The following is a 23597-nucleotide window of genomic DNA, read 5'->3' as shown; positions in this document are numbered from 1 at the left end:
CCAAATTAAGATGCTTATAAATTAAATCTGCGATGTGTTGTGTGCAACATATCTGGCAAAATAAAAAGCATTAACCCCTGATTTGAAAATGTTGCCCTCGTTTTCCGAAGATGTTGAATTTTTTATGAGCTTAAAACACATCTTGACCTTGACAATTGTTGAAAAAACAGAGCCATGTGTTTCTGAAAGTTTTCAACCAGCACCATGAAATATTTTTTATTGAAGCAACAATTATAAAAGTCATCATAGATTGAGTTACAAGGCTTTTAACAGCTATGTGTGTTGCAAAAAAGAAAAATGATTGACCTGAAATGACACCTTGCTAACAACAGTATCAGCCTACATTTTATTGGTGCTTGAAGAGATTGATCTTTTTTTTTTTTTTTATTCTTTTTTTGGGGGCATTTTTCCATTTTTTTTATGACAGGACAGTGGATAGAGTCTTGAAAGGGGGGAGAGAGAGAGTGGATGCGGAAAGGGCCACAGGCCGGATTCGAACCCGGGCCGCCGCGGTCAGGACCAAGCCTTAATACATGGACGCCCGCTCTACCAACTGAGCTAACCCAGGCACCCAAGAGATTGATCTTTGAAGGCTATTACACCTCTCTGTAGTTACAGGCTATCATATAGTCTGTTATTATTGGTTATAGCCTACATGTGAAGAAAAGATAAAATCTGTGGCACAAAACACATGCTCTTAAAGTTCAGTTCAGACAACTGTTGTTGACAATAGTATCAGTAGTTAAAGCATCATAATATCATGTATGCAAAGTCAGGGGAGGAAGTAACGGATTACATTTTTTGTACTTGTACTATTTTAAAGTACGTTTAAAAAAACAGTAATTTTACTTTAAAGGGTTTGTTACCTTGTGAGCATGAATGTTGTCAGTAACATCAAGAGCTATCAGCGCTTACGATTTGAGATCTTTGACTTCTCAAGTGAGATCTTGAGATCTGAGATATCTTGTGTGCTGACATTTGGCCTGAGGGTGGCACAACAAGAAAACCAATGGAGTGTCCAAAATGGAAAGCATGAAAGTACTACATAAGTTTTATGCCAATCTTCTAATTAGAATTTGATTTGTCTTGTGTACAGGTGGAAATTTGGTGGCTCGAGGAATGCTCAGGGGAGGCACCAAAACAATGATATCTACAGCAATGTGGCCAGTAGTTGCATGACAATGGGCCAATGTGGACTGACAGACCAGCTGACCAACAAGGCAAAAGTAAGCATGGCTCACATACCCCCGCTCACTGCTTGACCCCCACTAAAGTAGGGCCAAAGGTTTTGCCCTTTTGGAACTAATGGAATAAATGGGCATGAACTAATTAACAAATAGGCACCCCGGACTTTTAACCCCCAAAAGGCACAACTAGACCACACCGTCAACCATCATACCAAATTTGAAGTTCCTAAGCAAAATAGTTTTCGAGTTCTACTCCGGTAACCAAATTGAAGTCGAAAAAAATCTATTTTTTTGGCCAAAATGTCAAAAATGTTGGGCATCCTGGACTTCTAACCCCCAAAAGACACAACTAGACCACACTGTCAACCACCATACCAAATTAGAAGTTCCTAAGTTAAATAGTTTCCGAGTTCTACTCCGGAAACAAAAGTGTGACACTCGAATGGACGGACGGCCAGAAAGACGGACAGAAGGATGGATGGAAGGACGGACGGACGGGCACGCGGAGTGCTATATACCCCCGACTATGTTGTCGCGGGGGTATAATAAACATTTACCATCCTGAGTCTCTGCTGCTAGCAGAGTAAATATGAACTAGATTCCCTTTGTGCAGGCTTGTTTGATTCCCTTTGGTTCTTCAGGCTTGTCTTGTTTCTGTGGGAGAAAGGAATACACAGAAGAGTATGTTAGTTCGGTTGGGTTGGTGTCCCAATGTGGGGCGTTCTGTTACATGTTACCTTTTCTGTATTTCATTTGAATCTTTAAAAAAAACAAAAAACTACAGAAACAAAATGAGTTGTTTGACAGTCCTCCCTAAAGTAAAATTTAAATTCCTACAAAATGTTTGCACTGTTTGTCATTTTCCCCCTTAAAACCTATAATAAAAGCTGTCTTGTCTTTATACTAAGAACTGGATTAAGTCAAAGTGTTTCCTGCTTAACCACTGAAGCATACACAATAAATAGATTTACAAACAGACTTATCTACAGTAATTCACACATGCAGTTGTTATACTGCACACTAACAAGGACAAGTGTATGACTGTACAGAGTCTTGATGAAGATGTTATCGGGAGACGCCGCCGGCTTTCAGCTTTACCTGTTGCCCTCGGCCTCATCGGTTGAATCGGGAAGCTCTTTTCTCCTGGTCTCAGGAAGCACGAAGCTGAGAGCTCCACTGACCAGTGTAAGGCTGCTGAAAATGATGGTGGGTATGGACCAGTGGTACACGGCCAACATGTTGAGCAACGGGGACGTCAAACCACCAGCTCTGCTTGCAATGGAGCCCAAACCAGACGCTGTTTGTCTGAAACAGAAACTTACAGAGCTCAGACGTGCACATACTTTAAAGTATTCCATCATGGTGTTAGCAACCTTCTTTTCGGTAACACTTTATAATAACCATATTTTATAAATGGTGAATTGATAATTAATTAAACTTAGTAAATAGTTATTTTACTATTAACAAACAATGAAATGATAATTAGTAATGTTTACTAATTACTAGTAATGCTATAATTTCTGTTATTTTATCATATGTTTGTGTAATATGAAATAATTTGTGGATCGGTGACAAGGGACAACCCTGGCAAAGGCCAAAACCCACCGGAAACATGTTTGACTTTGTGCCGAGCATACGGACACAGCTCTCCCTTTGTTAGCAGACAAGCCAACAGTAAACACATTGGTGTCACAACGAATCAGAGGCAAGTGCTATATTACTATCTTATTGTATATATCACTCTTATGAACACAGTGAGAACAGTGAGATGGAGAAACTCAGATGGAGATGGGGACGGCTTACCGAAAAGATGTTGGGAACAGTTCCTGTACATACACATTGCATACGGATCCTGCCCAGATTGAGAAAAAACGTCCTGAGGTTGCTAACGTGGTAACAGCAACAGCATTACCTTGAAGAGAATAACACAGTGTCGGATAAATGAAAAAATACTGCAGAACAAACAACCATGCTAGCGACCCTATGAGGTTGAAAATGTCAACTTGCTGGTTGAGCTAGAGGAAAAAACACTAACATCATCAGGGTAAACCATCTGGGAACCATGAATATCTGTATAGCCTACTAAATTTTATGGCAACCCATCCAGAGATATTTCACCTGTGTGCACCAAAGAGGTGCACTGACTAACAACCGTTGCCTCCCTAGCCACTAGCTGCTGTTGTATCTAAAAACAGACAGAAACCAGAGAAACACCATCTGAAGTGCTTTACCTTTAGGAACAGCTAGGATTGAGATGCACACGAAGCCCCCAATCAGAAGAGTTGACATCAGTGACACTTTTCTCCCCACTGCTTCTAACAGCCAGATGCAAAGTATATGAGCTGGTAGTTCAGTCAGACCAAACATAAACTGCGTCAGGAAGACGTCCAAGCCAAACTTTCCCACATTGAATGAAAGGCTGTAGAAGGCAACATTCAATGAGAACCTGAAAAACAGAACAAGAATTAAACCATTTGAAATATGAATTGCAAAATGTATTATTACTTAAGCATCTCAATGCATAATTTATAGGCTCAGAGTTGTTATGTGTATCATAAAATGTAACTTACCATGCCAATATTATGGTAAAGAAATACTTTCTTAGCACAGATGATTGCATGAGAACTATTATGCCTCCCCTTTTCTCCGTTTTTTTCTCAACAATCTGTAATGCACAGGGGGCGGACACAATATCATGCTTACATTATCTTGTATTTGCAAATCATGTCATCCAACAGCCTTTCAAAAAGTATTCAGTTTTTGTTCACACTATGTCAGAGAGGTGACACACTGCAATCCAGTACAGTCGAATTGATTGTAATGTTTCCAAACCATGATAATCCAATACAACGTTTGCCTCAAAAGTTGAGTCAAGACCTCTCTGGCACAGTTCAGAGACTGTTCATTATATTTTAGACATGTTCATATATAATAGTATTTTCACCATAAATACACATCATGTGTTTGCTATTACCGGTATATGTAATATTCAATTTAAGTGTTGATACAATGGCAAAAAAAAACATTTTTTTTGTGAAGGATCAGTACCAGCAGAGATTCCAGCAGAGACTCTGGAACAGTGCGTTTGTTGATGGCTGCCACTTTGGTAATCAGCTGTTTAGCCTCTTCTGTCCTTCCTCTGTCCAACAACCACCTGGCTGACTCTGGAATAAACCTGTCAGAAATGAAGGTTACGATATTTTAACCCTAGTTCTATAAGCACAGGCAGAGCCCTCTTCTGGACTCTATGGGTAATACTCTCCTCCAATCACGAGCATGCATTCGCTCATGCATAAGCATATCCGGCCAATCAGGATGTGCCTACACAATTACGTGCCATCCTATTCCCTCCTCAGCAAGTGGCATAGGAGCGGCAGGGCCCCCTTGGTAAAGGGCTCCGCCTGTGCTTATAGAACTAGGGTTACAATATCTTAAACTTGTAGGCTCCGCCCTCTACTGGACTCTATGGAAACAGTGATGAATGCAAGCCCTGCCGCAACATATCATTGACACAACCACACTGATCCCAACCGGCTAGAGGTTAGTCACAGCAGCCCAGCTTCTTTATAATCTATGCCGCCACAGAGGAGAAGTAGGGGGCCGCACCCAACCCAGGTAGAACACAAATTAAATGGGTTTAGTTATGGCCTAGCCCTGCTGGGGTCAAAAAGAGGGCAGGTCTTTGGTCTGAAGGTAGCCCCACTGCGGTCACCACAAAGGAGCAAGCAACTGGGGTGAACTAACAGGGCGGTTAGTTCACACACTCTCTTTGCTGAGCTCAATGCAAGCAGCAAAGCTGTCTTGAATGACAACGCCTCCGGAGAGGAGCGCTCCAAAGGCTCAAAGGGACCCTTCACCAAGGCCTTGAGCACCAATGGTAGTTCCTACTGCAGGGAGGAGGCACGCATCTCCTGGCCCACTGCAAGGACTGCTTCACAAGAGGGTGACCAATGACCGGTCTGTCGCCAAAACCCTCGTGGCAGGACGAAATTCATACACTTTAACAGTTGCAGGAGACAGCCTTCTATCCATCAAATGCTGCAAAAAAAGAGAGAATAGACCCAACTGCACAGGACACGGGATCCAGCCTACTCCATACATATTCGGATAGGCAAGACCTGATTGCCAGGCTGTGCTTATGCAAATGTTTAGTGGGCGAATGCGTGCTTGTGATAGGAGGAGAGTATTACCCACAGAGTCCAGTAAAGTGTGGAGCCTTTGTGACAGTGATTTATCAGTAATCTGTAATTTACTTTAAAAACAACAGTAAAATAGTTAATGCACACACCATATGTAAATAGCAACAACTGCAAGAATAGCTGCTGCGATTGGTTGAGCCAGTCTCCAGTCTCTGATGAAGTAGATCACACCAGCGAGGATGCACTGTCCAACTGCAGTAAATAGCTGAGTCACGCATGTACCCAATGATCTTTTGGCCGGCCCGATCCACTCAGTGACTAGAAACAGTAAATCAATGACAGTCAAACTTGAATTCATTACGCTGACACCTCTACCCCTGCCAAGAATTATGGAGCCTCAAAACTGACAAAAACTTGCTGGCTAAAATGCTTTAGCTACTGTCACAAGAATTACAGTGATGTTACAGCAGTATACAGTACAGTATATGGATGATGACCATTATCTTTAAGATGAAAGGTAGCTTCAGAAACTGGCTAAAGAAACAGTCTTCAAATGTAAGATAATGGAGTACACTACCTAATATGACGCAGTTCACTCGAAAACCTCCATAGCCAATTCCCACCATGAACTGGGATGCCAAATATAAATAGAAGTTGGGACATAATCCAGTTGTTACAGTAAATATGAGCATCAAAATGACTGGAATCTGAGTTGCTCGTTTACGACCAAACCTGTAACAGATAAAATTCCTTCAGTCAGCATAACCATCTCTTTCTTTATGTGATGGATTTTCATTGATGATACAGCATCAAGAACACTTTCAAGTAGGCTACACTTACGATTCAGCAAAAGGTCCAAATAAGAGACAACCAAGAAGAATGCCAGCCATCAACATGGCTCGTGCCACTTCCAACAAATTAGCCCGGTCACAAACTAGATCAAACTGTAGAAATATGAAACAAAATGGTTAATTACGGATAATTTAATATTTGTATATTATAAATGACTATGAGACAGGTCTATGACTTACATCAGTGACTATGGTGGCTTCATACAGCGTGTTGAAGTACACCCATCCATTCTGGCACCCTGTGGTGTCATTGAGTCCGTACTCCCTGATGGCACCAATGTCCCAGTCCACAGGGACAAACATCCGACACCTGCTGAAGGTCCCATCCTCCTCCCGGGGCAGAGTCAGGTTCAGCTGCTCCTCTGTGGTCAGGTTAGAGTCAGTCTGAAGGATCCAGTCTGTCTTACAGTGTCGCTCTGGATCGGACTGAATGAAAAATACACTGGATAAGAGAAAAGCAAAAATGACATTTGGGAAGGAAAGAGCAAAAAGAGTGATCTTCTGAAATAATCCAAACTCTCCTATATTCCTGAGAATCTCTCCAAAATCAGCCATGTTCAGAGGGATGACTTTCAGTTAGATATGTTGCCGGAGGATGAACTTTAAACGATGGCCATTAATGTTTAAACCCTGAACTGTGTTTCAGGAATGACGAGACATCATTTAAGTGCTGTGGTGGCAGTTTCTGTGGTTTCAAGACACAAACCAAGGTAACAACTTGTCTTTCAAGTAAATGTAATAAAAAAGCATATATTAATAAGAAAAGCATCTGCAGATGGACTCACGAGCACAGCCACCTGAGTGGACTGTGGCAAGTGAGCCCCGAACACAAAGAGTAGTCAGGATTTATACATACATAAAGAAGAGAAAAATAGAAAGTGTATCATTACGTCAGCACAGAACAGACAACAGAGCATCACAAGACATAACACATACTTCAGCCCTCTGTTGTTTATAGTCACAGAAGATAAAACCGTTGGGTCACTGTTTTAATGCTTATGGTGACAAGGTTGAACATGTGAGGCCCCGAGATTATCTAAAGGTACAGTGTTAAACTTTGGCCTACTCCTCGGGGTGTTGGAATGTCAACTGCAGATATGACAATTGCCATTACAGTGGATATTTAATTACATAAAGAGGTGGTGTTATGATTATGTCACTTGTGTACCTTGTGATATCTTCATAACATATGTTTGTAGTTTAAAGTTTATTCGTCACATACACAATTATACAAGTATTATGCGCAGTGAAATGCTTATGTACCATATGTGTGCTTTGGCCGGAAGCCCACAGTTAAATTGACCTCAGCATTCATTGATCAACAACGTTTTTTCATAATGGTCGTATTACAAACATTTTAGCAATCTTGCAAAATTCCCAAACAGTTTTTTTGAATGTTAGGGTGTCTTAACTCAGTATAGTCTGATATTTTCTGCACAGCTAATAATATAATCACATGCACAATGAATGATGATTCTCTGCAGACAGTCTACCATAACTTTTCTTATCTCTCATAGAAAGTGCTTTTACAATATGCGGACTTATCAAACCTTTCTGCTAGCACTTTCTTTTTGATTAAGTCCTAAAGCAGAATTGATAGATTGTTCATGAAGAAGTCAAACACTAAAGGTGTGTTGGATATTTTTTTATATAAGAGAAGACAGTTTGGTTTGCATTGAGATCACATTACTCCGTGCTCAAAAGAAACCAAAATATCAAAAATTAACAAACCCAATGACTTCTGCAGCTCTCTGTGCGTTTGATAAATCATTATCAGATTTGCTCAACAAGTGCATCCTCATTATACCTGTTGTGTAATTTACACAGGTACAATGGCAGGAGGTTTAAACAAAAGCACACTCCAGCTAAACTAAGAAATGTTCAGACTGACCACCCAACATTACCATCTGCTGGCACCAAGGATGCTGTGTGCAGTAAGAAACATAGTATAGTGAGTTTATAAACTAAACTGTTTGAAGACACAGGCATGCAGAGTCTCTCCCGCAGAGCTGTCACAGCAGTTAAACCCTCCTCGCTCTCTTCGTCCAGCTCATCGTCGCTCCATTCCCAACCGCTGTCCTCCGCCAAAACACTAGAATTACCACCTCGTTGCTGTATGCCTCCGCCAACCAGTAAAGTTCCAGTTTACATCATTGTCTGACCAAAATGTCATCACTTCATCATTTTTATCCTATTTGTGTGAAATTGTCATAATTAGCATATGACTCAGGGCCGGCTTTAGGCATAGGCCATATAGGCGGGCGCCTAAGGTGCCACCTTCTGTGGGGCCCTGGTCGCCCTCAAAAAATATAAATAAATAAATAAAATAATTAAAAATTATTAAAAAATAAATAAATACCAGTGCCTTCCTCATTTTCTGAATTAAGGTTAACAAATGAACAAAGAAAAAAGAAAGAAAGAATGTTTATTTATATTACAATAAATAAATTTATTTCTGAAAATAAAAATCTGAATTTTTGTCTTAAAACCATTGTGATGTCTGATGTGTGTTGCGGTTTACGGGACTAGGGATAGGGTTCTGGGGGGTTGAACCCGAAATATATCAAAATACACACAATAAAACACTCACTAATCTTACATGTACATTGAAGGCACAAATATAAAGCATACTTACATCTTAATTGATGCACATAACCTCTTATACAGCCAGCAAGACAACCTTCATCACACACATGTGCATCGAACTCACTGCAGTGAACTAGCAGACCAGACTACAAAAACTGAACGAGCCAATGTACCACTTAACCGCTCCAAGTAGCTGATTGGCTCCTGACATGCTCGTTCACATGCTGTCCAATGAAATGAAGGGGCTGCTGTGCCTGAACTCCAAGGGTACGTCCAAAGCTCTTAATTTTCGTTTCCTCGCTCCTCGAATTCAGAAAGGAAAAAACGTTTTTTTATTTTTTCGTTTCTGAATCAAAAAATGAAAAACGAACCCAAACCGGGTCGTTTGTTTGTTTTTGCGAATTCCTTTTCTCATTATTCGTTTTGAATTGAAGAACGGAAGTCACGTGGGTTTTTCGTTTTTTCGTTTTAAACCAAAAACGGAATCACGTGGTGCTCTGTTTTGTTTTTGTTTCCAAACGAAAAACGAAAAAAACAAATTAAAAAAACGATCCGATTTAGTTTCTTCAAGTTTCTTTCTGTCATTTTCTCTTCTGAATCGAGGAGCGGAGAACGGCAGTCACGTGACCAGGAAGTGAAGGCAAACATGTCAAAATAAAAGCCAAGAAGATAGTGTGGTCATATTATAAAAGTGTAACATTATTTAAGCACATGATCGAGGTAACAGAAGATAAATAGGCTAAATAAATACATACTGTACCTAAAAAAGCCTAATTAATTATATATCCTAGACACATGCACTGTGCCAAAATCATGGAAATTCACAATAATTAGGCCTGTGCTAAAAAAGCCAGGCGCAAGTAAGCCAAATGATCTTTGGCCCATCGCAATAACCTCCATATTGTGTAAAACCATGGAACGAGTTCTTGCCAGCCACCTGACCAGCACAGTGGCTACTAAGCTAGATCTGCTCCAGTTCGCTTAAATAAGAGCGACAGAGTCCCAGACGACGCTGTGCTGACTGCTTAACACCGTCCACAAAACACCTTATGCATCCTAAAGGTTATGCCAGAGCTTCATTTGTGGATTTTAGCTCAGCTTTTAACTCAATGAAGACGCATATTCTCCTGAAAAGGCTCCTTGATCTCAACATCAACACAGGGTTAGTTGTGTGGATCAGAGGGTCTGTGTCAGGGAGAACATGTCAGACAGGCTGCCCACAAGGCTGTGTCCTTTCCTCTGTGCTAATTCTCTCTTTTTACTAATGAATTTATGACCAATGAGAAACATTTTAGACTGTTTAAGTATGCGGATGACATGGCCTTAGTTGGTCTTTTACAGGAAACAGGCCCACTAGGTGAAGCTGCCTATCTGGCCCACACTACAGCCCTTCAAACACGGTGTCACACTAACCAGCTAGAAATCAATGTGGCCGAGACGAAAGAATTAATCATGTGCTGCACAAAACAACATTTGATCACAGAGCCAGTTTCACTTGATGGCCAACATGTTGAAACTGTGGAACACTTTAAATACCTCGGTACAGTCCTGGACACCCAGGTGAGCTTCTCTGAAAATACAGAGTATATCTTCAAGAGATGCTCACAGCGACTTTATCTTCTAAGGAAACTCAGTGGCCTCGGTGTCAGCCGGCAGATTTTAGAATTAGTGTTGTTACGTCCACAAAGTGGAACAATAACTAAACAACAACCAAATTAAAACAGAGTCAACGTGAAGTTTCAAACTGTAAGTTTATTTCAGTACAACGGAAGGTTCACAAATGTGGGGGAGGTAGGGACAATATAGTTTTGCCAAATAATCAAAATTAAGAAACCAAAACTAGGCCTAACTAAATCTGTCTTCTTAAACACAACAAACAAAAAGGCTGACTAACTTCTCTACTAACAGCAGTTTTACAAAACATACATGGGATGGCAACAACCACTAAACCTAGTGTTTCTAGACATGAAACAACCTACGTGCAAGTGTACAGGGTACCCCAGACTTACCTATGCCCTCTACCTCCTTACCACAAACCTTATCTGTCCTTTCCCACTGGAAACAAGAGACTTCAACATACAAATACCTCATTACAAATGAGTTAGAGAGAGAGCGAGAGAGCCCAGAGTGTGCCTCTTTTATGGGCAGCCCACGACAGCGATTGGCTGGATGGAATTAGTGTGAGCTAATTGCAGCTGGCAAACTCTGCACAGGTGGACTCCAATCACCTCCATTAACTCTTTATCCTGGAAGCACCTGCAAGACAAGGAGGAGGGGCAGAACAACACAGGAGAAAACTCTGCAGGCCTGTCTGGCCCTGCAGGCACGTAACATCGCAATAACCTCCATATTGTGTAAAACCATGGAACGAGTTCTTGCCAGCCACCTGACCAGCACAGTGGCTACTAAGCTAGATCTGCTCCAGTTCGCTTAAATAAGAGCGACAGAGTCCCAGACGACGCTGTGCTGACTGCTTAACACCGTCCACAAAACACCTTATGCATCCTAAAGGTTATGCCAGAGCTTTATTTGTGGATTTTAGCTCAGCTTTTAACTCAATGAAGACGCATATTCTCCTGAAAAGGCTCCTTGATCTCAACATCAACACAGGGTTAGTTGTGTGGATCAGAGGGTCTGTGTCAGGGAGAACATGTCAGACAGGCTGCCCACAGGGCTGTGTTCTTTCCTCTGTGCTATTCTCTCTTTTTACTAATGAATTTATGACCAATGAGAAACATTTTAGACTGTTTAAGTATGCGGATGACATGGCCTTAGTTGGTCTTTTACAGGAAACAGGCCCACTAGGTGAAGCTGCCTATCTGGCCCACGCTACAGCCCTTCAGACATGGTGTCACACTAACCAGCTAGAAATCAATGTGGCCGAGACGAAAGAATTAATCATGTGCTGCACAAAACAACATTTGATCACAGAGCCAGTTTCACTTGATGGCCAACATGTTGAAACTGTGGAACACTTTAAATACCTCGGTACAGTCCTGGACACCCAGGTGAGCTTCTCTGAAAATACAGAGTATATCTTCAAGAGATGCTCACAGCGACTTTATCTTCTAAGGAAACTCAGTGGCCTCGGTGTCAGCCGGCAGATTTTAGAATTAGTGTACAAAACTATTGTTGAGAGGATTTTAACCTTTAACCTTCCTGCCTGGTACGGTCACCTACACTGTAGATAGAAGAATAAACTGTCTAGGATTGTGTCAATGGCAGGCAAAATAGGTGGTAAACCCCAAAAGCCCTTGACTCAACTTTTTACAGAAAGGACGAGGAAGAAAGCGAGGAGCATCCTGGCAGAGAGCTCCCATCCTCTCTGCAGCCAGTTGGGAGGCGCTATAGAGCCCCTCTGGCAACTAAACATGTGTTTAAAAAGTCTTTCATCCCAAATGCCATCAATACTCTTAACTCAACACAGTGACTGAGCAGAGCTGAGCCACAGACACTGACATGAACTGTTTTTAATGTGTAACATAACCTGTCTCTGTTTTTTACTAACTGCTGTCTGTTGTTTTCTGTGTTTTGTGAGCCGAAGAGAAAAATCCACCCTGGTGGACAATAAAGTTTGATTGTATTGATCAGTTCATATTGAGGGGCCGTCAGCTTTACAATTTAGTTTGGAGGGAGATTCGGTACCAGTGAAGTCAGTGCATTTTATGAGTGGGCCTTCTGTGACGTTACCCACCGTAGGGGTCAGAGGTCACCACTCCTCAATCCCCACGGATTTTCTTTTCAGTCAAATTTTCAATTTTGACGCATTTATAGATGAAAAGTCAAGTCAATAAACATGGTCAATGATAGAGAAGCATGGTTGATCAGCATGTTTGCCAACCTTCAGACATCATAGTCTAATATGAGGATTAATCAGCCTGAGTTCTGAAGGAACCGGCCCTCTACCTCCAAGAGGTCAGGGCACAGTTACGTGTTGGTTAATCTTGTGTGACAAAGAGATTTTCCAAACAGACGGGTTAAAGCATAATAATACAATTTATTCCGAACAATTAATGTTGCATAAGTAAGATAACAGAGTTTACAGAATTCTGGATCCAATCAACGTGTCCCTGACAACATACAATGCATGGGTCAGTTCGCGAAGTCTGAACCCCGAGCTATCCCTGATCCAGCGTTTTTATGGTTTACACAATATCAATAGTCATGAGCTTATGGCACGTGATGTTTTTGCTGCATATCTTCTTTTTTGTTTCTTCTTCTGACTCCATCCTCCCGTGACCTTGTGAAAAGAACAGAACATGCAGTCCCGTGTACCTCCCCCCTGTCCTCGCCCTTGAGTAGTTCAAAGCCTCTCCAAATGCTGCCGGAGATTATTACAATGTGTCACCAATCTACAGTCACCGAATCACCTCCTCAAGGAACAAAACAGTGCAACAACAACTGAACAGCCCAAAGTCCTTCATTCCTTCACCCTGAGTTATGCCCTGAGAAGCTAATAATTGAGAGACAGTTATTGAGCAATCATGAAACAATACAACAGTTTTCAGCTTCCCTTATAAGCAGGTTATTTCAGGTCATTGTAAGCACTTTTGTACATAATAAATCCAACAGTTCACTAAAAAACTGAAATCACTAACTTTCTGTATTCTGTTTGGTGGTTTATGAGGCTTTTCAATAATTTCTAGTCTATTTGGTATAATATGTAATTTAGTTAATTTGTTCGACATCATGATAATGCTGATTTTTCAACCAGTGGTTATGACATTAATGCCAGCTAGACAGAATAAAGCTCTGTCTGTCATGACAATAGAACTGTACTGAAGGCCTTTCCTTTACTCGGGTGACTCTTTACAGCCACCTGAAGACAGCAGGTATCTGTTAAATCTACAGTATCTAGAGTGATGAAGTGGCCTTCAGTCCAGAGGAAACGAGGAAATACGATTTAAGCGACATGGGACGGTCGTTTCCTCTGAAGCGTCACGTGAAGCGACGTCCGTTTCTGATGACAGCAGCAGCTGATCACATCTGGATCAGCTGTCAGTCAGCTTTAACAGCTGTTTGTGTCTGAACTGTACTAATACTAATAAAGACAAGTGCAAGCTGCAGCCTGTATTTCTACTGTGGACTGCTTAGAGGCCCAGGAACCATCTCTACTGGCACAATAACTTTATATTATTTATTCATTATTAGCGTCTGTAGTTATTGATATTCTGATTGTGAGTTAATTATTTCATAACCCAGAATATGACTGTGGTGTTTTTTGAACACTGGACATTATTTATTAGGCTAAAGGGAAAATGTAAATGATGTAACTCATATCAAACCCGACATTCAGGAATCATCAGCCTCATGTGACTGAATGGAAATGAGGATAATGATGTAAAAGGTGTTTGTTGCTGACAGACAGACAGACTCTCCTTTTCGCTCTGACTTTAATAGTTTCATTAATAAAAGTTAACGGGGGAAATAACAGATCATGAAAAGACAAATCATTCTAATAAATAAATAAAGTTATTTTAAGTCAGTTTGTCAGGTATTATAAACCCCTCTGACTGTCAGGCTGCTTCACTGACGGTGTGTGAAGGAGAGATACTGCAGGTCCTTCTGCTGCTGCTCAGAGCTTCAGTTAACACAGATTATAACTAGATGGTGAATCAGAAGACAACTAAAATATAAAACGTTTAATCTGTGATCTGTTTTCACTCCGGTATAAAACTCCAGTGATGCTGAGAGGTAAAGTTATCAGATCAGTCTGATCAGCAGCAGCGTCCAATCAGTAACTGATATCCAATAAGGGGGCGTGTCGGTCGGTAAAAGACTTCCGTGCAGGATACACTGGTGTATCCTCGCTCATAGCTCCTCCGGCAAGCCTCCTCGCTCCTCGATGCACAAATAAGAGCTTTGGGACGGTCTTCAAGATGGCACACCAGAACAACTTCCGGTTCAAGCGAGGATCGAGGAGCGAGGAAATGAAGGATTCGATTTCTGAGGAGCGAGGATCGAGGATCGAGGAGGCTTGCCGGAGGAGCTATGAGCGAGGATACACCAGTGTATCCTGCACGGAAGTCTTTTACCGACCGACACGCCCCCTTTATTGGATATCAGTTACTGATTGGACGCTGCTGCCGATCAGACTGATCTGATAACTTTACCTCTCAACATCACTGAGTTTCATACCGGAGTGAAAACAGATCACAGAGTAACGTTTTATAGTTTAGTTGTCTTCTGATTCACCATCTAGTTATAATCTGTGTTAATTGAAGCTCTGAGCAGCAGCAGAAGGACCTGCAGTAGCTCTGCTTCACACACCGTCAGTGAAGCAGCCTGACAGTCAGAGGGGTTTATAATACCTGACAAACTGACTTAAAATAACTTTCTGCATTTTTTAGAATGATTTGTCTTTTCATGATCTGTTATTTCCCCCGTTAACTTTTATTAATGAAACTATTAAAGTCAGAGCGAAAAGGAGAGTCTGTCTGTCTGTCTGTCAGCAACAAACACCTTTTACATCATTTATCCTCATTCAGTCACATGAGGCTGATAATTCCTGAATGTCGGGTTTGATATGAGTTACATCATTTACATTTTCCCTTTAGCCTAATAAATAATGTCCAGTGTTCAAAAAACACCGTAGTCATATTCTGGGTTATGAAATAATTAACTCACAATCAGAATATCAATAACTACAGACGCTAATAATAAATAAATAATATAAAGTTATTGTGCCAGTAGAGATGGTTCCTGAGCATCTAAGCAGTCCACAGTAGAAATACAGACTGCAGCTTGCACTTGTCTTTATTAGTATTAGTACAGTTCAGACACAAACAGCTGTTAAAGTTGACTGACAGCTGATCCAGATGTGATCAGCTGCTGCTGTCATCAGAAACGGACGTCGCTTCACGTGACGCTTCAGAGGAAACGACCGTCTCATGTCGCTTAAATCGTATTTCCTCGTTTCCTCTCTCCTCGCATGGTTTCCTTGCGTCTCTCCATGCTTCCCTGGTGGGAGGGACTAAGACGCAAGGATGAGACGCAAGTGAGGGAAACAGGGATGCAATTAAGAGCTTTGGAACGCAGCCCAGGTGAACTGCAAACCTTCTTAACAACGGACGTGAGGTCACAGTGACTTGACCTTTGACCACCAAAATCTAATCAACCTCGAGTCCAAGAATGTGTAAAAATTTGAAGAAATTCCCACCAGGCGTTCCTGAGATATCACGTTCACGAGATCGGCAAAAAATATCAAAATAAACATATCTGTAGATGTGTTTACTGTAACAGTCAAGATCTTGGGATGCTTAAATTTTACTTTACTTGTATAGTTATGTCAACGGACCAGGAGGTGGTGCTATCGCAGTAGCATTTCAAATAGTTCAGGTTGCTGTCAACTCTCTTTAAAATAGACTGTTGTACTATTCCGCTTGAATCAAGCTCTTAGCAGCTGTTTGGTTCACAAAAAAACACATTTTACCATTTACCTCCTTGCAGATAGTTTCCATTTTATTTGCAGATGTTTCAGATTTCCGCTGTTTAGACCTCTTCCGTCATCCTAATACAACAGGTGAATGGTATTTGGTTTGTGCCTCCCAAAAGGATTAAACGATTACATTTGGGAAACTCAATAATAGTATGATTTTCTCTCATTCAGAAAAATCCACAGACCATCAGTGTGAAGATTTTTTTATTGACAGCTTCTGCAATCGTATTTCAGTAGAAAGTTGATCTCAGAAAACAGCAAATATTTTAAGTAACATGCTACTTTGTCCTGAGTCTGGCACAAGAGGTAAAGACATCATTTCATTAAAAATAAAAGGGTTTTGTTACCTTGTCGGTAACTTCCACAGCTATCAGCTCTTAAGATTTGAGATATCTTGTGTGCTGACATTTGGCATGTAGGTGGCACAACAAGAAAACCAATGGAGTGTCCAAAATGGAAAGCATGAAAGTACTCGTAAGTTTCATGCCAATCTTCCAATTAGAATTTGATATTTCTTGTGTACAAAATGGAGGCACCAAAACATGAATATCTACAGCAATGTGTGATGATGATGGACCAAAGTGGACCGACAGACCAGCTGACCAATAAACATTTACTATCCTGAGTCTCTGCTGCTAACAGAGCAACAACGAACGTTAAGTAATTGAAGTATTCAGACTACAGTTTGGTAGATTTGCTTTGTGCAGGCTTGTTTGATTCACTTTGGTTCTTCAGGCTTGTCTTGTTTCTGTGGGAGAAAGGAATACACAGAAGAGTATGTTAGTTCAGTTGGATTGGTGTCCCAATGTGGGGCGTTTTGTTACATGTTACCTTTTCTGTAATGTATTTTGTTTGTCAAAGTAACTTTTTTATTTATAAAAAAAACTACGGAAACAAAATGAGTTGTTTGACCGTCCTTCTTGAGCCCAAATGATAAAAGGGAATCTGGTTCAAGTTTTCATTTTCGATGACTTAAAGGAACAGTGTGTAACATTTAGGGGGATCTATTCGAAGATGTATTTGGAGGTGGGGCCCCGTTCATTCCTATGAAAGTTGCTCAGTGGCGCATGATGCCAAAATGGCTCGATTTCCAACTGGAAAAGTCCCTGGATCTTCCGGCGATCTTATACATCCATTGGGCCCATGGAGCAGGTGAGTAGCGTCCGCTTGGTCATGGGGTCGCAGCCGTCACGCTGTTGTCACGGCTTGCTAACTCCACCTCCCAGCCCTCGCTCCAGCCTCGGTCTGGGTCTCATTCACATGAACGGAGGAAGGGAAATAACTCTGGATTCGGCTATTAGTGCGTTTTACAACTGGGAAATTGATTCACCTCAAAAGAAATTATCCTCTGAGTTACAGACGTCTCTTTCCCAATGTAAGTCTATGGGAAAAAGTATTTTTGGGCCCAATGGCCTCACGTGACGGACACGGAAGTTCCAGTACCGCCGTTTGGCCACTACGAAAATTGGGCTCAACGACCGGCGCTCTTCCTGGGGCCTTGGTCCTCTTCACAGAGCCGGCCGCCATGTTTCTACAGTAGCCCAGAACGGATGAACCAAACACCGGCTCTAGATGGGGCCATTCGCATTTTCATGTTTCCACTTCGGCCACCGAATAGTTCTCCTGCACGCTTGCAACCTCGCCACTAGATGCCGCCAGATCCTACACACTGCACCTTTAAGATTGATTAAAAGTAGCTCTGTTCTAATTTTGAAATGTCAACAGACAGTTATTCATACTGAACTAAAAATAAAAAAATCTCAATTCCTACAAAATATTTGTCATTTTCACCTTTTCATTTAAAACCTACACTAAATGCTGTCTTGATTTATCTAAGTCACGCATGCAGCTTTACCTGTTGCCCTCGGCCTCTTCGGTTGAATCGGGAAGCTCTTTTCTCCTGGTCTCAGGAAGCACGAAGCTCAGAGCTCCACTGATCAGTGTAAGGCTGCTGAAAACGATGGTGGGTATGGACCAGTGGTACACGGCCAACATGTTGAGCAACGGGGACATCAAACCACCAGCTCTGCTCGCAATGGAGCCCAAACCAGACGCTGTTTGTCTGAAACATGTATCATACTAAACTTAATTAAATCTCATAAACCTTCATAGTTAAAATAAGTTTAAGTACAGTACAAATAATAAAAGTGTACAATAGGGGTTCGAGTAAGGGTTAAATCAGCAGCAACTGGACTTCAAGACGTTTCACTTCTCATCCTTACTCGGATACCGTGACCTGGATGACTGAGAATCTTCACAAACATACAATAGTGGTTGTATTGCCATTAATCAATGCTTTTATCTTGAATAGAAACGTGTTGGATGGAGATGGGGACGGCTTACCGAAAAGATGTTGGGAACAGCTCCTGAACGTACACATTGCATACGGATCCTGCCCAGTTTAAGAAAAAACGTCCTGAGATTGCTAACGTGGTAACAGCAACAGCATTACCTTGAAGAGAACAACACAGTGTCGGATAAATAAAAAAAAAAATACTGTAGAACAAGCAAACATGCTAGCGACCCTGTGAGGTTGTTTTTAGAATTAGGCAATCCATCCATATTTTTTGAGATTTTACTCTGAACCAAAAAATGTCAACCTACTAGTTGAGCTAGAAGAAAAATGAGGATGCCACTTACATCATTAGCATACACCATCTGGTAAACATGAATATCTGTACTACATTTTAAGGCAAACCAATCCGTTAACTAACTAACAACCGTTGCCATACCTAGCCACTAGCTGCTGTTGTATCTAAAAACAGACAGAAACCAGAGAAACACCATCTGAAGTGCTTTACCTTTAGGAACAGCTAGGATTGAGATGCACACGAAGCCCCCAATCAGAAGAGTTGACATCAGTGACACTTTTCTCCCCACTGCTTCTAACAGCCAGATGCAAAGTATATGAGCTGGTAGTTCAGTCAGACCAAACATAAACTGCGTCAGGAAGATGTCCAAGCCAAAATTTCCCACATTGAATGAAATGCAGAAGTAGGCAACATTCAGTGAGAACCTGAAGAAAAACAAAAACAATTTGAAATATGAATTGCAAAATGTATTATTACTTAAGCATCTCAATGCATAATTTATAGGCTCAGAGTTGTTATGTGTATCATAAAACGTAACTTACCATGCCAATGTTAGGGTAAAGAAATACTTCCTAAGCACAGATGATTGCATAAGACTTATTATGCCTCCCCTTTTCTCAGTTTCTTTCTCAACAATCTGTAATGCACAGGGGGGCGGACACAATATCATGCTTACATTATCTTGTATTTGCAAATCATGTCATCCAACAGCCTTTCAAAAAGTATTCAGTTTTTGTTCACACTGTGTCAGAAAGGTGATGAACTCTGTTATATTGTTAACTCTTCATGTAAGTTGTTTTGTAATGTTGTCCTAAAAACTTACACAGTCAATTGGTTGTAGTGTTTCTTATGTAATAATATTTTCACCATAAATATAAAATATAAAAATGTTTGTGTAGAATCAGTACCTTTTCCAGCAGAGACTCTGGAACAGTGCGTTTGTTTATGGCTGCCACTTTGGTAATCAGCTGTTTTGCCTCTTCTGTCCTTCCTCTGTCCAACAACCACCTGGCTGACTCTGGAATAAACCTGTCAGAGGCAAGGGCAGTGACACTTATCAATAATTTACTTTTAAAACAAAGGAGGCTAATAAAAAGAGAGTCAATGCACACACCATATGTAAATAGCAGTAACTGCAAGAGGAGCTGCTGCGATTAGTTGAGCCATTCTCCAGTCTCTGATGAAGTAGATCACACCAGCGAGGACGCACTGTCCAAGTGCACCAAATAGCTGAGCCACACATGATCCCCATGATCTTTTGGACGTTCCGGTCCACTCAGTGGCTAGAAACAGGAAATCGATGACAGTTAACCCTGAATTCCGTACACGAACATCCCTACCAAGAATTATGGTGGCCCAAAATTTACAAAACATTGTAAAAGGTTATTAGACAAGTAAAAAAAAAAGAAACCTGAACACATCAATAAATTATAATAGTAAAATTCCATAATAATCTTTCTGCATATTGTAATTTAAGTGTTCTGAGAGAAAACTAGACTTCTGCACCTCCTCATTGCTCTGTTTTCAGGCTTTAGAAAATCTAGCCCGTGATGGAAGACTTTGACCAATCACAGGTAATTTCATTGAGAGAGCGTTCCTATTGTCATGTGACCCATGCTTGGCGTTCCTTCAAGATATCTCAACATGGCTGTCGGGTCACAAACTTTCTCATTTTACAGCTAAACCGTACACTACAAGATGTTTCTGAAAACATTTGAGGCGAGAAATAGGCAGTAACAGAATATTGATTCATATTTGATCAGCGCTGCCTAGTTTGACCGTTTGGTCGGAATTCGTGAGTGATTGACAGCTGGCTCTCATAGAGAGCAGATCTCAGATCAGCTCTGACTGCTTGTTTTCCTCCGGCCTGTGAAATCTTGCAGACGCCATTAGGAGCACCGGAGGACACAGAGGCACATGATTTTTTTTCAGGTTACCCTTTCCCATGCACTACCGTCAGGATATAGCGACCGTTTTATAAAAATAACTTTTTTAAAATCATATTTGTTCCAATCTCACCTACTTCAGCTTTAATAATCAATCATTAATTAATATCAAAATCTATAATGAACATCTCAAATTATGAATCATAAAACCCTGAATTGTTGTAAAAGTTGAAGGAGAGTGAGATGAAGGAGCATACTGTACCCAATATGACGGAGTTCAGCCGATAACCTCCGTAGCCAATTCCCACCATGAACTGGGATGCAAAATATAAATAGACGTTTGGACATAATCCAGTTGTTAAACTAAATATGAGCATCAAAATGACTGGAATCTGAGCTGCTCGTTTACGACCAAACCTGTAACAGATAAAACCCCTCCGATCAGCATATGTGATAGCCTATAACCTCCTTTTTCTGAGTGGAAGTGTGTGATGGGATTTTGTTTGAACAACATGATGCAACGTCAAGAACACATATTCTGTACAATGTCAAGTATACTTACGATTCAGCAAAAGGTCCAAATAAGAGACAACCAAGAAGAATGCCAGCCATCAACATGGCTCGTGCCACTTCCAACAAATTAGCCCGGTCACAAACTAGATCAAACTGTAGAAATATGAAACAAAATGGTTAGTAAAGGAGAATTTTATAAAGATGATTTGATATTTGTATATTATAAATGACTATGAGACAGGTCTATGACTTACATCAGTGGCTATGGTGGCTTCATACAGCGTGTTGAAGTACACCCATCCATTCTGGCACCCTGTGGTCTCATTGAGTCCGTACTCCCTGATGGCACCAATGTCCCAGTCCACAGGGACAAACATCCGACACCTGCTGAAGGTCCCATCCTCCTCCCGGGGCAGAGTCAGGTTCAGCTGCTCCTCTGTGGTCAGGTTAGAGTCAGCCTGAAGGATCCAGTCTTAGTTGGTCTTTTACAGGAAACAGACCCACTAGGTGAAGCTGCCTATCTGGCCCACACTACAGCCCTTCAAACACGGTGTCACACTAACCAGCTAGAAATCAATGTGGCCGAGACGAAAGAATTAATCATGTGCTGCACAAAACAACATTTGATCACAGAGCCAGTTTCACTTGATGGCCAACATGTTGAAACTGTGGAACACTTTAAATACCTCGGTACAGTCCTGGACACCCAGGTGAGCTTCTCTGAAAATACAGAGTATATCTTCAAGAGATGCTCACAGCGACTTTATCTTCTAAGGAAACTCAGTGGCCTCGGTGTCAGCCGGCAGATTTTAGAATTAGTGTACAAAACTATTGTTGAGAGGATTTTAACCTTTAACCTTCCTGCCTGGTACGGTCACCTACACTGTAGATAGAAGAATAAACTGTCTAGGATCGTGTCAATGGCAGGCAAAATAGGTGGTAAACCCCAAAAGCCCTTGACTCAACTTTTTACAGAAAGGACGAGGAAGAAGGCGAGGAGCATCCTGGCAGAGAGCTCCCATCCTCTCTGCAGCCAGTCGGGAGGCGCTATAGAGCCCCTCTGGCAACTATACATGTGTTTAAAAAGTCTTTCATCCCAAATGCCATCAATACTCTTAACTCAACACAGTGACTGAGCAGAGCTGAGCCACAGACACTGACATGAACTGTTTTTAATGTGTAACATAACCTGTCTCTGTTTTTTACTAACTGCTGTCTGTTGTTTTCTGTGTTTTGTGAGCCGAAGAGAAAAATCCACCCTGGTGGACAATAAAGTTTGATTGTATTGATCAGTTCATATTGAGGGGCCGTCAGCTTTACAATTTAGTTTGGAGGGAGATTCGGTACCAGTGAAGTCAGTGCATTTTATGAGTGGGCCTTCTGTGACGTTACCCACCGTAGGGGTCAGAGGTCACCACTCCTCAATCCCCACGGATTTTCTTTTCAGTCAAATTTTCAATTTTGACGCATTTATAGATGAAAAGTCAAGTCAATAAACATGGTCAATGATAGAGAAGTATGGTTGATCAGCATGTTTGCCAACCTTCAGACATCATAGTCTAATATGAGGATTAATCAGCCTGAGTTCTGAAGGAACCGGCCCTCTACCTCCAAGAGGTCAGGGCACAGTTACGTGTTGGTTAATCTTGTGTGACAAAGAGATTTTCCAAACAGACGGGTTAAAGCATAATAATACAATTTATTCCGAACAATTAATGTTGCATAAGTAAGATAACAGAGTTTACAGAATTCTGGATCCAATCAACGTGTCCCTGACAACATACAATGCATGGGTCAGTTCGCGAAGTCTGAACCCCGAGCTATCCCTGATCCAGCGTTTTTATGGTTTACACAATATCAATAGTCATGAGCTTATGGCACGTGATGTTTTTGCTGCATATCTTCTTTTTTGTTTCTTCTTCTGACTCCATCCTCCCGTGACCTTGTGAAAAGAACAGAACATGCAGTCCTGTGTGCCTCCCCCCTGTCCTCGCCCTTGAGTAGTTCAAAGCCTTTACAAGATTATTACAATGTGACTATATAGAAATCTACAATCACCGAATCACCTCCTCAAGGAACAAAACAGTGCAACAACAACTGAACAGCCCCAAGTCCTTCATTCCTTCACCCTGAGTTATGCCCTGAGAAGCTAATAATTGAGAGACAGTTATTGAGCAATCATGAAACAATACAACAGTTTTCAGCTTCCCTTATAAGCAGGTTATTTCAGGTCATTGTAAGCACTTTTGTACATAATAAATCCAACAGTTCACTAAAAAACTGAAATCACTAACTTTCTGTATTCTTTTTGGTGGTTTATGAGGCTTTTCAATAATTTCTAGTCTATTTGGTATAATATGTAATTTAGTTAATTTGTTCGACATCATGATAATGCTGATTTTTCAA

The 23597-nt window shown here is 41.2% G+C and overlaps 2 protein-coding genes across 2 annotated transcripts; both read right to left on the bottom strand.

Moving 5' to 3' along the window:
• Positions 1-189: 189 nt before the first annotated feature.
• Positions 190-6987, bottom strand: LOC141776664 (solute carrier family 22 member 13-like). The gene is made up of 11 exons (XM_074650405.1): positions 6358-6987; positions 6167-6270; positions 5904-6058; positions 5476-5644; positions 4236-4362; positions 3758-3852; positions 3419-3633; positions 2991-3099; positions 2286-2492; positions 572-1841; positions 190-355 (listed from the first exon to the last, which is right to left on the bottom strand). Exons 1-10 carry the CDS (start codon positions 6730-6732, stop codon positions 1763-1765), a joined length of 1635 nt encoding a protein of 544 aa, XP_074506506.1. The 5' UTR covers positions 6733-6987; the 3' UTR covers positions 190-355; positions 572-1762.
• A 9402-nt stretch (positions 6988-16389) lies between these two features.
• On the bottom strand, positions 16390-21659 carry LOC141776648 (solute carrier family 22 member 13-like). Its single transcript, XM_074650373.1, has 10 exons — positions 21446-21659; positions 21241-21344; positions 20941-21095; positions 19907-20075; positions 19701-19821; positions 19335-19429; positions 19003-19217; positions 18545-18653; positions 18057-18263; positions 16390-16949 (listed from the first exon to the last, which is right to left on the bottom strand). The coding sequence occupies exons 1-10, from the start codon at positions 21566-21568 to the stop codon at positions 16880-16882; spliced, it is 1368 nt and encodes a 455-aa protein (XP_074506474.1). The 5' UTR covers positions 21569-21659; the 3' UTR covers positions 16390-16879.
• Between the last annotated feature and the right edge of the window lie 1938 nt (positions 21660-23597).

Source organism: Sebastes fasciatus, chromosome 11 (genome assembly GCF_043250625.1).
Source record: "Sebastes fasciatus isolate fSebFas1 chromosome 11, fSebFas1.pri, whole genome shotgun sequence".
In the NCBI taxonomy this organism is placed as follows: domain Eukaryota; kingdom Metazoa; phylum Chordata; class Actinopteri; order Perciformes; family Sebastidae; genus Sebastes; species Sebastes fasciatus.
Note: the sequence above shows the minus strand (reverse complement) of the source record. Positions and strands in the feature narration are given on the sequence as shown.

Coding starts and splice junctions, on each gene's coding strand:
- LOC141776648 (XM_074650373.1), bottom strand. CDS start 21,568: ATGTTTGTCCCTGTGGACTGGGACATTGGTGCCATCAGGGAGTACGGA. Junction 18,264..18,544: donor CTGTTCCCAACATCTTTTCG/GTAAGCCGTCCC, acceptor TACATGTTTCAG/ACAAACAGCGTCTGGTTTGG. Junction 16,950..18,056: donor GAAGAGGCCGAGGGCAACAG/GTAAAGCTGCAT, acceptor TTTCTCCCACAG/AAACAAGACAAGCCTGAAGA.
- LOC141776664 (XM_074650405.1), bottom strand. CDS start 6,732: ATGGCTGATTTTGGAGAGATTCTCAGGAATATAGGAGAGTTTGGATTA. Junction 5,645..5,903: donor AGTGAACTGCGTCATATTAG/GTAGTGTACTCC, acceptor TACTGTTTCTAG/TCACTGAGTGGATCGGGCCG. Junction 2,493..2,990: donor CTGTTCCCAACATCTTTTCG/GTAAGCCGTCCC, acceptor TTTCTGTTTCAG/ACAAACAGCGTCTGGTTTGG.